This window comes from Oryx dammah, unplaced genomic scaffold (genome assembly GCF_014754425.2).
Source record: "Oryx dammah isolate SB20612 unplaced genomic scaffold, SCBI_Odam_1.1 HiC_scaffold_28, whole genome shotgun sequence".
NCBI classification, from domain to species: domain Eukaryota; kingdom Metazoa; phylum Chordata; class Mammalia; order Artiodactyla; family Bovidae; genus Oryx; species Oryx dammah.
Genome location: NW_024070212.1, coordinates 19,240,745 through 19,255,032, shown reverse-complemented (window position 1 = coordinate 19,255,032; position 14,288 = coordinate 19,240,745). Strand labels below are relative to the sequence as shown.

The 14,288-nt window shown below is 42.6% G+C and overlaps 1 protein-coding gene and 1 non-coding gene across 2 annotated transcripts; both read right to left on the bottom strand.

The window, feature by feature from the left end:
- Nucleotides 1–380: 380 nt before the first annotated feature.
- On the bottom strand, nucleotides 381–8,144 carry MCL1 (MCL1 apoptosis regulator, BCL2 family member). The gene is made up of 3 exons (XM_040230787.1): nucleotides 3,037–8,144; nucleotides 2,439–2,686; nucleotides 381–1,905 (listed from the first exon to the last, which is right to left on the bottom strand). Exons 1-3 carry the CDS (start codon nucleotides 3,722–3,724, stop codon nucleotides 1,789–1,791), a joined length of 1,053 nt encoding a protein of 350 aa, XP_040086721.1. The 5' UTR covers nucleotides 3,725–8,144; the 3' UTR covers nucleotides 381–1,788.
- Nucleotides 8,145–13,764: 5,620 nt separating this feature from the next.
- Nucleotides 13,765–13,838, bottom strand: TRNAE-CUC. The gene has a single exon. It is a non-coding gene; the product is annotated as a tRNA-Glu (tRNA).
- Between the last annotated feature and the right edge of the window lie 450 nt (nucleotides 13,839–14,288).

The window sequence follows — 14,288 nt, the reverse complement described above, 5'->3', positions numbered from 1 at the left end:
TCAAATGCAAAGGTACCTAGAGAAAATCACCTAAGAAGTTGTCCCCTTCTCTGAAAATCCCTAAGGGGACTTTTGAAAATTTCTCCCCAGAGTTAAGCAACACCCAGTAAGATACTAGTACAAGAAGGGACTCTTCTCACCTCAAGACTGTTACTGTCAGCATCCACTGTACTGCCATCTCCTAAGATAGAATTCAAAAATGAGGAAGGTCGGTGGACTCCGTGGGCAGTCACTTAGGGTCCTAATGCCAAAACTAAAAGGGCTAATAAGAGTTCAGGAATGGCAAGATAAATTTGTAGGGACTAATATAAATATGTGTTGAGGGAGCAGAATAAGCAGCAAATATTTAAGGAAAGATAGGAAATAAAGTTCAAGAATCATTAATAAAAATGAAATAAGTATTTTTTTATTCACAGGCTAGGCTTAGACCTGTGTTTTTAACAAGCAAGCCTAATAATAGCACCATGGTTAGACAATAGCTTGCTTTGCCAAGCCATTATTGTACAATTTATTGAGCAAATAGGGGGTCAAGTGTCTCTCATCCACCTGATGTGATCTTTTTATACATATTCCTTACAAGTCCCATTTTGAACAGCTGAAAATCTTTTAGCAAAAGCTTTGAAGATGAGCTCATGAACTCAGTTTAAACTGCACCAGTTAAATTAGGTCAAATGGAAGGAACTCAAAATAACTAGTTGCCCAATCAGAGCCCATCATCTGAAAGTCATCAGCCTGTGTGTTCCACCCCCCCAAAATAAACCTTAAAACCTTGACTCAATTATTGAAAACCCAGGTGTAACAAAGTGAAAGGATTAATTTCCATTAATTTCTCAGTCCCAGGTTAAAAAAACCTCAAACAGCAGTTTAAGAAATACTTACCCAAATCAAGATAGGAAAATGAAAGCCTGCATAGTTATCAGAATTGTTGTACTACACCAAGTTCCATACAATTACATCAGCTGGTTCTGTATACAATCTAGTATTGACTAGAACAAAGATTAGACTAGAAAAGCTGTTAAGAAATAGGTTCTTAACTATAGAGACAGAATTTAAGGGTATGAAAAAATGAAAGTAAAATTGTTTTATCTTTCTGATTAATACTAATTTCCAAAAATATAAACCAATTTTCATAAGCAAATTTCAAAATTGAACATTCCAAATTTGTAATTCTATTCAAACTTTCAATATTCTTGGCCATGACATTAGGCAAATAAGAATCCCTCAAAGTAGAACAGATATAAACATCCTGAGCATTTGGTCTATTGAAGAATCCCACTTGGGAAAGCTAACTACAGAGGAAAAAGCTTCCGTTCACACTCTGCTGTACAGTACTGAGGCTTCTTGTCATAGTTCTATTACTTGCAGCTTAAATTTTACATATGTCACTGGCGTTGTTAGTGCTTCTATTTTAACACTATAGAAGTTTATGAATTCAGTGGGCATATCTATGACTAACTAGCCTGTCCACTGGCCAATTTCCTGTTCTAGGAAAGGTTAAGTCTCTGCCCTCTACCGTCTTCACTAAAACGTCCATTTCCATAGCTTCCCACAGGTTGCCTGTTGCTGAAATGGAACTCAGCTTCTTTCAGATACTGACTCTTCAAGGGAAATTACTTTTCTCATATGTTTATTACTGTTAGCCACAATCCTCCTGTCACTTGGTTTTATCCATCGCTAGGTGATGGCCTGCACAGCCTGATGTCCAACTTCATAAATACGTGTGAGTTCACAGTGGTGATTTTGGTGGCTGTTTCGGTGGCTGAAGAATCAATTATTGCACTTAAAAGGCTATCTTATTAGATATGCCAAACCAGCTCCTACTCCGGCAACACCTGCAAAAGCCAGCAGCACATTTCTGATGCCGCTTTCTAGGTCCTCTACATGGAAGAACTCCACAAACCCATCCTAGAAAACGAAAAAGAAAAGCACATTTTCAAGCACAGGATTCTACTGACTTAAAAACACTATTTACAAGGAAAAGATGAATTAAAATATCTAAGATTTCCCTCCAAACCTAATGACGAACCAATTATTTACCCCCAACTCTGCAAAGGAGACACATTATGCAATTAAAGGGAGGTGGGGCCCGCTCAAGAATGTATTCACTACCATCCCCAAGGGATTCTTCTTTCATTTCTTCATAATCTGAATTAACTGGGGTGAGGAGTAACCAGCTGAATAATAAAATACCCGAAGCAAAAGACTCAAACAATAAAACAGCCTAAGAAAATCAGGATTTTTGATGCAACAGTTCAAGACACACCCACCATCCTTACGGGCCAACTACTTAAATCAACACCATGCAACCAGAGGTCCTCAATTAGAGCCTTGAAAACTAAGCTGTGTATCTTAAAAACCTTTAGATATCCTCTTTCTCTTATAAAATCCTCCATCCATTTCCATTCCAAGTCCCCTACTCGACCTTAAATCAAACTTACCCAGCCTCTTTGTTTGACTATCCAGTCTCGTTTTGACCTTACGAGAACATCTGTGATGCTTTCTGCCAGTGGTTCGATGCAGCTTTCTTGATTTATACTCTTCAAGTGTTTGGCCACAAAGGCACCAAAAGAAATAAGAGTCACAATCCTGCCCCAGTTTGTTACTCCGTCACTGAAAACATGAACCATCACTCGAGACAAAGACTTGACATCGTCTTCGTTTTTGATGTCCAGTTTCCGAAGCATGCCTAAGAGGAAGAAAAGCACGCACGTTCCCACGGTCGCTTTTGTCTACACCAGGGCACGATTCGCCTGCCCACCCACGGCGAGGGAAATTGCTATTCGGGCTCTACAGCAAGCACTCTGGGCGATCCCACTTGAAAAGTGACATCCCACCCTTTCCGGGCTTTGAACAGAGCTGCCATTTCCAAAAGAATTAAGTGGGCGGAAACAATGACTCACGACCAGAATATTCGGGTTTCAGAAATAGGAGAGTCCTTTCAATACAGACTCGTTTCTGTTTCCACCCACCGAAGATGGGTGAGTCCAGAGAGCTGGGGAAAAAAGGCAGCACGACTTCCAGGACTAACCCCCTTACCTTGGAAAGCCGTTTCGTGGTTGCGCTGCACCCCATCCCCGACTCGGCGCAGGGTCTCCAACGCCTTCCGGCTGGTGGCCCCAGACCCGCCCAGGGGCTTCGCGTCCTTGGCGCCGGTTGCCTGCTCCAGGAGGTACTGAGAGATAATCTCCAGGGACTGCCGATATAACTCGTCCTCCTCCTCCTCTGATGGGGGCGGCGTCGAGGGCAGAGAGCCGTCCGAGCCTGGACTGTTGTTACTAGCTTCTCCGACCAACAAAGGTAAAGGCCGGACGGCAGGCCGCTTCCCGAGAGGGTCTGGTTCGCACCCGTCCAGCTCCTCTTCGGGCGACATGATGGCGTCGGAGATCGGGGATTCCATCTCTTCAGGAGGCGACGCGAGGCGTGTGGGCGCGAAGAACAGCAGTCTGGTGGGGGTCGCGGTGACGTCGGGGCCCTCGGCGCCAATGGGCGAGGGCCGCGCGACCCTCCGGGCGTCGGGCGCAAGAGTGGCCGGGGGGCTCGGGCCGGCGCTTCCGCCAATCACCGTGCCGGCTTCCCCTCCCCCTACCTCTCGCCGCGCCGTGGCCTCCTTCCCCGCAGCCAAAAGCCGCCCCCCCGGAGAGGAGGCGCCGCTGCCCTGTCCTAATCCGGCTCCCCCACAGTAGAGGTTCAGTCCGATTACTGCGTTTCTCTTGAGGCCGAACATCGCGAACCGCTGCCGCTGCCGCCTGAAAAAAGTGGAGGCTGAGCCCGATTCCTAACTTGAAGAGAGCGGAAGTAACCTCTGAGAGAGGCGCTCCGAGATCACGGTTTTAGGGCGAGTCCTACGCAATGGCGTCAGCAGCTCTTAAAACACTTTATCTGTATCCCGTAAATGGGGAAGGCAGCGAAAGCTTCCGGCGGTTGCGCACGGCACCTAACCGGCGGGGTCAAGGCAGGGGCGGGGCCTGGGGCAGGGCGGGGTTTCCGGCTCCCCGGAGCCTCTCGCGGCGGGTTACGTAAAAACGGCGGCCCGGCGCCTGAGCTGGTGGGCTTGCGCTCTGGCTTCGCGCCCACCTGGGCCTCTTATTATTAATGGCTCTCTCTGTGCTTCCCTAAGCCGTGATATGGGAGCCGCTGCTGTTGTTTTTGTGCAAGAGATTTTTTCCCCCCCCATTCCCAAAGCCTAACTATCGAGTCACTCAGACTTTGAGGGAAAGGGATGAGTAAATTCTGCTAATATGGGGAACAACAGTCTTAGATAATATGGATTAAGTAAGAAGGCACTGTTGGGGGGGGGGTCTATAGTTATTTTGCACATCCTCAGCTCCTTGGAAATGGGGAGGCTCAATGGACTGCCCTATTGTTCCGTCGCTCAGTCGTGTCCTATTCTTTGCGACCCCATGGACTGTAGCAAGCCAGGCCTCCCTGTCCTACACCATCTCCCTGAGCTTGCCCAATCTCATGTCCATTGAGTTGGTGATGCCATCCAGCCATCTCCTCCTCTGTCATTCCCTTCTCCTCCTGCCTTCAGTCTTTCCCAGCATTAGGGTCTTTTTTAATGACTCGGCTCTTCATCTCAGGTGGCCAAAGTATTGGAGCTTCAGCATCAGCATCAGTCCTTCCAGTGAATATTCAGGGTTGATTTCCTTTAGGATTGACTGATTTGATTTCCTTGCAGTTCAGGGGACACCAGATTTGAACACTACAGTTCAAAAGCATCAGTTCTTCTGTGCTCAGCCTTCTTTATGGTCCAACTCTCACATCCATACATCCAAATGACTACTGGAAAAACTATAGCCTTGACTAGACAGACCTTTGTTGGCAAAGTAATGTCTCTGCTTTTGAATATACTGTCTAGGTTTGTCATAGCTTTTCCTCCAAGGAACAAGCATCTTTTAAATTCATGGCTGCAGTCACCATCTGCAGTGATTTTGGAGCCCATGAAAATAAAGTCTGTTACTGTTTCCAGTTTCCCCATCTATTTGCCATGAAGTGATGGGAGTAGATGCCATGATCTTAGTTTTTTGTATTTTGAGTTTTAAGCCAGCTTTTTCACTCTCCTCTTTCAACTTCATCAAAAGCCTCTTTAGTTTCTCTTCGCTTTCTGCAATAAGGATGGTGTCATCTGCATATCTGAGGTTATTGATATTTCTTCCAGCAATCTTGATTCCAGCTGATACTTTATCCAGCCTGGCATTTCTCATGTATTCTCATATAAGTTAAACAAGCTGAGGACTGCCCTATAGAATCACTTTATGTAAATCAACAAAACAAAATTGTTCTGCTCCAGCTAAATTTTATTTCTGTCTCCCTATTTGCTTTCTCCCATTCCCCATCTCTATACTCTGGTGCTATTTACCTACAAGCCTTGGTCTGTCAGCACCTCCTCTAAGACATTTGACTCTAGGGGTAAACTCCTTGAGGACAAGGATCCTGATACATACCATATGTATGAACTAACATTTATTGAAGTAACTTCTTTTTGTTAAAAGACCTGTAAAAATAATAGCTAAAATTCAAGAGCAAAATATTTGAGGGACATAAGCAGGAAAGGTGAGCAAGTTTCCTGTTTCTGTAACTATCTGTTTAGTAAGAAAATGGGACATTCATAACACACAATTATGTATTTGGGCAAGACCTAAAATCAGGGAGATTTATAATATGTGGTAGAGAGGATGGAGAGAAACATCTTGTGGTTGTAGTGAATAAGATATAGTTTCTCTATTTAAGGAGCTTCCAATCTTGCACAGCAACTAACTATAATGTGAGATGGAATTTATGCTTTATAGGAGGCATCAACAGTTTAATATTGGAGTTGAGAGGTTGGAAAATTTGCTTTGGGCTAGGCAACCGAGAGGAAGAAGACATGGAAGTATTTTCTGATCTGCTTTCTAGAATGCAGTTTTAGATCAAGGGGAGAGTGGTTGAGCAAATTTGTATGCTCAATGATGTGGTGGGAGGTGGGAGGGAGGTTCAGAAGGTAGGGGCCATACATATATCTGTGGCTGATTTATGTTGATACACTGCAGAAACCAACACAATATTATAAAGCAGTTATCCTCCAATTAAAAATAAATTTTAAAAAATTGTGGGTGAAAGCTTTTTCTTCAGAGGCTAAAAAAGGAAATGCATTGCAGGTGTCCCCTTAATTATAGCTAGAAATCTCAAGTGCTCAGTAATCTGATTGTATTTGCTTAATCAATTCAGTCTCCTGTGATCCAAGATGACTATTGCACATCTTGTCTTATGTCCTTAAGCCTCCCATATTCTTTCCTCCCTTCCTCACTCTCAGTTGTTAACTTACTTCACTGAGAAAATGGAAGCAATCACAAGAGATACTTTATTTCTTACCACCAGCTCTACTTATTTACTATTTCCATTCTGTTTGCCATCACTATGGTTAAAATGATTGAAATTTCTCAGCTATCTCAGATCAACTGCTTGTGCACTGGATCCCATCTTCTTTGCCTCCACAAATGCTTGCAGTTAATCCCCTGCATCATCAATTCTCTCTGTATACTGAATAATTCCATCACCAAACAAACAAACTTGATGTTCTCCCTCACATCTTTAGAAAGACTTCCCAGAACCTAAATTCTCTCTCTTTTTTTTTTTTTTTTTTGGTTGCACTGCATAGCATGCAAGATCTTAGTTCCCTGACCAGGGATTGAACCTGTGCCCCCTGCAGTGGAAGCTTGAATTCTTAACCACTGGGCTGCCAAGAAGTCCCTAGAACCTAAATTCTTGATGTTCCCCTGTGTAGCAAAAACCTTCAACTTCCTTTATTTTCTCTCTTGAACCCACCCCAACCAAGCTTTCATTCCAACTACTCCACTGAAACTATTCTTGTCAATGTCAGCAATGACCTTCACATGGCCAAACTCCAGTTGTTGATTTGGAGTCCTCATTTTACTCGACTTAGCAGTATTTAATACGTACTTAATCATTCCCTTTTTGAAACATTTTCTTCATGTGATTTTTTGGGCACCATAGTCTCCTGGTTTTCCTTCTTCCATACTAGTTACTCTTCAGTTTTTTTTTTCACCTTTTCCACTGGCAATCCGCTTGGATACCTTGTTTTCTTTTGAAACCCTAGCTATGCCTGACCCATGGCAAACACCCCATTGTTGAATGGCTAAATATGAATGTTTATTAATATGGGATATACAAAGGCTAGAAAAGCAGGATGGGGTCATATTATTGAGGACTTTGAAAACCAGTTGAAAAGCTTAGACCTTTTCTAGGCAGTTGGGGACCTCTAAGAACTAGAGTGGGCTCCCCTGGTGGTTCAGTGGTAAAGAACCTGCCTGCCAACGCAGAAGTGGATTCGATCCCTGGGTTAGGAAGATCCCCTGGAGAAGGAAATGGTAACTCACTCCAGTATTCTTGCCTGGGAAATCCATGGACAGAGGCGCCTGGTGGGCTACAACTTGTGGTCACAAAGAGTTGGATATGATTTCGCAACTAAATAACAACAACAAGAACTACATTACCATGATATAAGCTCTAATTTAGGTTCATTACTCAAACTGTTGGTTTTAGAATGGATGCAGAGAGAAAGGATTGGAAGTAACTAAATTATGAGACTACTGCAATATGATAGGCAAGAATTAATGGTGACCTGAACTCAGGTAGTGGTTGTGGAAATGGAAAAAATAACATGACATTGTGGAGGCAGTCTATAGGGCTTGATGACTAAGAGGATGAAACAACACAGTGTGACATTATCATAAAATAGGCATCCATATTATACAAGATCAACAGGCAGACCACCTTCCAGACTGCTCTGGATGGCCCTAGAGAAGCACTGCTCTAACCAGTGGGGGGAAGGGTCTACACAGCTCAGAGGCAAGGAGTCAGCATGTTTCCAGCATGTCCAGGAGGGCTTGTCCTCAGGGAATTTTAGTTCACTTAGAAGATCTCTGCTTCCCCAGTGACTCAGCTGGCAGAGAACCTGCCTAGCAATGCAGGAAATGCAAGAGACACGAGTTGATCCCCTGGAGAAGGAAATGGCAACCTGCTCGAGTATTCTTGCCTGGAAAATTCCATGGACAGGGGAGGCTGGTGGGCTACAGACCATGGGGTTGCAAAGAATCGGACATGACTGAGTGTGCACGCACACACACACATCAAGAATGGCTCTTGTCCTTCAGTTCAGTTCAGTCGCTCAGTCGTGTCCGACTCTTTGCGACCCCATGAATCGCAGCACGCCAGGCCTCCCTGTCCATCACCAACTCCCAGAGTTCACTCAGACTCACATCCATCGAGTCAGTGATGCCATCCAGCCATCTCATCCTCTGTCGTCCCCTTCTCCTCCTGCCCCCAATCCCTCCCAGCATCAGAGTCTTTTCCAATGAGTCAACTCTTCGCATGAGGTGGCCAAAGTACTGGAGTTTCAGCTTTATTAGCATCATTCCTTCCAAAGAAATCCCAGAGCGGATCTCCTTCAGAATGGACTGGTTGGATCTCCTTGCAGTCCAAGGGACTCTTGTTCTTAGGATAGCTATATTGGCCACAGTTCTTAACGGGAAAAGCATTGTTGACATCCTGACTATGCCATTCTTTCTTGTAGGCGTGTATTGAATCCTTTGAAATGTCCCCAAACTGTGAGCACATTTCCTCTTTAAAATGAGGCTTTGTTTCAGAGAATTCATTTACATAATTTCTTTCAAAATAGAAAAAGAAAAGTCTTAGTATAATATCTAAGATGTACTCTACTAGCTTTGTTCTCGAGTCCTTGGGGCCTGAAATTGGGCATACTTAGCATCTCATGTTGGCTTATGCTTGTGCGCAGACTCAGTTGTGTCTTGATTCTTTGCAACCCCATGGACTATAGCCCGCCAGGCTCCTCTGTCCATGGATTTCTCCCAGCATGGATCCTGGAGTAGGGTGCCATTTCCTCCTCCAGGGGATCTTCCTGGCTCAGGGATGGAATCCACGTCTCGTTTCCTGCATTGGCAGGCAGATTCTTTACCACTAGTGCCACTTGGGAAGCCCCTCATGTTGCCTTCTCCCTTTCTAATTAGAAAACCCTTGCTCTTATTCTTACTGTCTCTCTAACTCTTTTATTCCTCAGCCTAGTAAAGCAACATTTTGTCTTTATTTTGTTTTGAGGCCCTATATACAACTCAAGTTTGGGAAGACTCTCTACTCGGCTGTTAGAAATTTCTAGAATTCCTAGAGCCTCTTGTTCTTTCTTTAAATCGAGTCTAATCTTTTGCTTTTAAGCTATTTCTAAGGCCTCTTCATATCATACTTTATCACACGACCCTCTAATTTTTGAAGGTTGACAACCTGGCTGCTAATCAAACAGAATCACATCCCCCAAGACAATCTCATGACTCTCTGGTGGACTCATCTGAAAATGCTCTAACATGATATTAAAAGATCATATAGTCATCTTCTTGCCTTATTTCTAAAATGCACGTAACTTTCCCTAAACCTTCCCCCATAAATAATCTCTAAAGATCATTGTTGATTACACACTTAAAAGGTTGATCTCATGTTTTTAATGTCAAAATCATTAATTGAACTTGACATTTTCTACACTTCTTACTGAATATCGTATTCTTTCATACTGTGCCTTTAGTATCAGTATCTTCCTACCTTCCCATCGTTAACACTTAATCCACCATCTTTGCCTGTAAAATCATAATTTCAGGCCCTAGTCTCCACAGGTAACACTAGCATAGATTAGGGTTCAGTAGCCCTTCAGAAGGTGTGACAGACATTGCTGTTTGCCTTATCCAATATTCATTCTTATTCCTTTCGAACAAACCCAAAGTTGGCATGGTGGTTCCATAATGATCAGGAACTTATATTCCTTCTATTATGTTGTTCTGCTATCTTCAAACATACTTTTCTACCTCATGGTCCAAGATGGCTAGCTTTACACATGCTATTTGCATTCTAACCAGCAGGAAGTAGAAAAGGGTAGGCAAAGGGTACCTAGCTTTGTTTAATGACACTTCCCTGAAGTTGTGTATCTTTTTTGTTAACATCCTGTTAGCTCAAAATTATTGCTTCCCTGATGGCTCAGTGGTAAAGAGTCCGTCTGCAATGCAAGAGATGCAGGAGACATGGGTTCGATTCCTGGGTCAGGAAGATACCCTCCAGACGGAAAAGGCAACCCACTGCAGGACTCTTGTCTGAAAAACCCCATGGACAGAGGAGCCTGGAGGGCTACACTCCAAAGGGTCTGCAAGAGTCAGATAGGACTGAGCGATTGAGCACAGGCACACACCACTAGAGATTAGTTACATGGTCTCCTACCTGCAAAAGTCTTTATTCTAAGACTACAGTCTTTATTCTGAGTGTCTGTGTACCCAGCTAAAAACTGGGAATTCTGCTGCTGTAGAAGAAAGGAAGCATAACTAGCAGTCTCTTTCATTCTGTGTAAAACTATAGGGAGAAAATTGTAAAATTCTATTGAAATACATTAAATAAAACCAAATAGAGACACAAATCATGTTCACATACAGGAAGACTCATAATTGTAAAAATGTCAGTTCTCCTTCAGACTGATGTATAGGTTGGATGTAGTTCCAAATAAGGAAATGGATAAATTTATCCCAAAACTTACTTGGAAGACCAAAGGGCCAAGACTAGCTGAAGATGCTCTTGAGAAAAACAACAACGAGGAGTAGTAAGCTTGAAAGGGGTAGTGAACTTGGTTTATATTTCAATTTTAATTTTTTTCATTTTGGCCTGAGATATAGAACTCAGACTTCTCCTCTGTGAAGTCTGAGAATGGAGTCTGCTATTGTTCAATTTTCTGTGAAACTCTGTAATAACAAAAAATAGAAACAATCTATGTCCCAACAACAGAATGGTTAAACTGTTATACATTTGTATTATAGGACCCTTACTATAGCAGCTACAAAGAGTGAGATAGCTTTGTATGTACATATATGAAAAAATGTCTGAATTATAGTGAAAAAAGATGTAGAATAACACAAACCATCTGGTACTGTGTATGTTTGAAAAATCCTATACAACTACATATTGCTAAATGTATATATACATGTAAATAGGCAGAAAAAAATCTGGAAGGATGTATAACTAAAGGACCAGGATTTGAGAAATGATCAAGGAAGACTGCCTTTGTAGTTTTTCTTAATGAAGATTTTAATCTCTATTCTTTACAAGTTTTATAAAGCAAATGTATTCATATATTATTTATAAAATAAAAATAAAACTCTATTTCATCCTCAACATTACACCCCTAGGTTTTAACTAGTTTTAATGAGTCAACGGTGTGATAGGGTTCACACTGAAGAAAATCTGAGAGGACCTAGGCTCTCTCACAGTCCATGTCTACAGCCAGGAGGTGAGGATTTATTTCTTCTTGCCTCAGTCAGGTCACATCTGGACCAAACTTAGAGACACATACTGACACCATTGGAACTCATCCGGAAAGTAGTCAGGGAGATGCCAGAAAGTCCATTCCAGGTCAAGAAGTAATAACTGAAGGAAGGGAGAATGTTTAGACTAGTGAAATGAGATCTATAGAGAAGTTGTCCTCACATACTTGAAGAGTTTTAAGAGGGTGAAGATAGTAGTAAATTCTAAGACACTGGAGTTATTCAAGAAAAAAACTAAATGATCACTTGGCAGGGTGCTGCGGAAAAGATTAATTCAGGAGGAATTAGAACAAGTTGATCCTCAAGGTCCCAAATGACTTTGAGTCCATTTTAAATTCCCTTGGTCTCAGCCAGATTTACCAAACCCCAAGTCCCTAAAACTCCCTTTTTTTGAGTAGCTTTACTGTGGAGATGATCTTAGCCTTTCAAAAGCACTTCAAACTACAAACTGGAAGGAATAATCTCATTCCATGAGTGCCAATTAAATGTCTCACAGAATAACTACAAATATGATAGTTGGAATGTTTAACAAGTACCAATTGAAGGGATGCAATAAAAAATTAAAGTTCAATTCTGTAGTAGCAGAACATACTCATGATTTAGAAATATTTGAACAAACTCATCAGTCTTCATTATAGGTGAGCACGTATCCACCACCACCACCCTCTGCCCCCACCACAGTTAGGACCAATACAGCTGGCAAGCTGGCTTTGTGGAAGGGCAACAGTTGGCCTCTCCTCTCCTTCCTAGAGGCTGACACTGACACCTCTGGAAGGGAGCGGAGGAAAGTGGGAGGAAAGTTCTTGGTGGCTTCATGCTCTCATGCTGACGCTGGCGGCGACTGTCTCCTGGGCGTTTGTGTGGATCCATCAGAGGATTTCCTGCTGGGCCCTCCAAAGGCAGGATCAGCTTCCCTGAAGTTAAGTGGCATGACACAACGTATTTCTACAGCCACCACTCCCTCTCTTATCCTTTGGTTTTCCAGAGGTCCATTCTACACAGAACCTTTTGTTAAGAGTCCCACTATGTTTCCGGGAGTTCTCTTGAGCAGGATTGAAACTGGCTCCATACTCGGTTCCCAGGATTCATGGATATTTGACCCTTTGTCAGAAGGGGATGCAATTACTTCCGAAATGTATCTGTTACCTCAGACTCCCTTGTTAGCCAACTTTTGCCTTGAAATTCCTCTCCTGTGAGTCATATACAGTCTAATGATTACCTCTCACCGAGGAACAAACATCAGATGCTTCAGTGAAAACAGGAGAGTACTGCCTACACCTTCTCCCCCACATTGGATATGACTCATGACAGGGTCCTAGTTCTCTCAAAAGAAATCTCCCCTGTAAACCCTATCTCCACTTTTTATACTCTTAAAATGGATAAGAGGGTTCAAGAATTGTGGAGCTGGTCCTTGGTAATTTCCTTTAAACCTCTGCACTTCTGTCTGGTGTCACCCTTTGGAATTCCATATCTATTATATCTTGGTACCCCAGCTTAAACATCCAATTAAAATCGTAAGTGCAAAACATAAATAATCTCCTTTATCAATCCTGCTTTACATCCTCTACTATTCCCTTTGAGTCTGTGTGATTTAGTCATACTTCACAGACCAAGTCATAGGGTTGTCATCAACTTGGTCAGACATGGTTTGATTATACTTCCCTTTAGTGATATATTAAAAAAAAGCAAGCTAACGTCTAGCGTCCACTACAATGACCCCACTGCCCTTGAGAGGGAAAGCTCAGGACTCCCTCTTGGCTCCAAACCTAGTTCTCTATGAGGGTATGCATAGGACATGTGCTCTGGGTTGGGATGGGGGTGGTAGGCTGCCATGGACTCTGGAGTCTGTAATTATCAAATGACCTTAAATAAATTACCTTTTCTGTATTTCATTAAAAGTTTGTCAAATAGTCTTACTATTCAAAATTTAATTATAATCACATAGTTAATACAGAAATACTCTTTGTAAACAAAAGCAAAACATGACAGATGAGACTAAATTTCCTTTGATTATCACCTCCAGTTCCATTCTTCTAATTCCCTTCCAGATGTAACCACAATTCTCAATTTAGAATTTATCTTTCTTTTTTCAATCAAATGTTTTTTTTTTTTTTTTAAATCTGTAAAAATAGGACAGCAATGTCTATTCTGTGACATAGGACAGAGGTGAAAATGCAAGGTACATAATGTTTTCTTCTATTTTCCTCAGTGTGTTGGGAAGAACTCAGACTTCCTGTAGGAACATAGTTCCACACTAAATTCAAGCTGAAGAAGAGAAATCTTACCTATTTTCACGGGTGGAAGTACCTGCTCTCTATCTGATATTAGTAAATTCCAGTTTAAAAAGAATTCTTTATTTATTTGGCTGTGCTGAGTCTTAGTTGGGGCAAGTGGGATCTACTTCCCTGACCAGGGGTTGGAACCTGGGCCCCCTGCATTGAGAGCACAGAGTCTTAGCCACTGGACCACCAGGGAAGTTCCAGAAAATTCCAGGTTTTTGTTTTGTTTTCTCCCCCCCAAAATCAAGACATCATGCACAGAATCTATAGTAGGAATAAGCCCTAGCCTGTTACTCCGACATGGGCAGGCTCCTCTTGGAGAGGGGTCTGCTGGAGATGAGCAGACAGAGCCCAAGGCCCAGAGAACACTCCCTCCTTTATGTGCTTCCATTTCAGCCAGGCAATGGTTTTACGTCTTGTGTCATTTCTTTCCCGTAGCCTTCATTTCAGACTGCAGAGGGGAAGAGATCATATATGCAGATTTTCCTTCCCCAAACAGCTTTCCAACTGCGTACGACAAAGGCAAAAAACAAGGCAATCTTCCCCCGACACACAATTCTGCTCTTTCATCATTCTACAGGACAAAGGACACTCCCTCAATAGCTTTCTTCTTCCATCAAAGAGAAAGCAGGAGCTAAGATTTCCA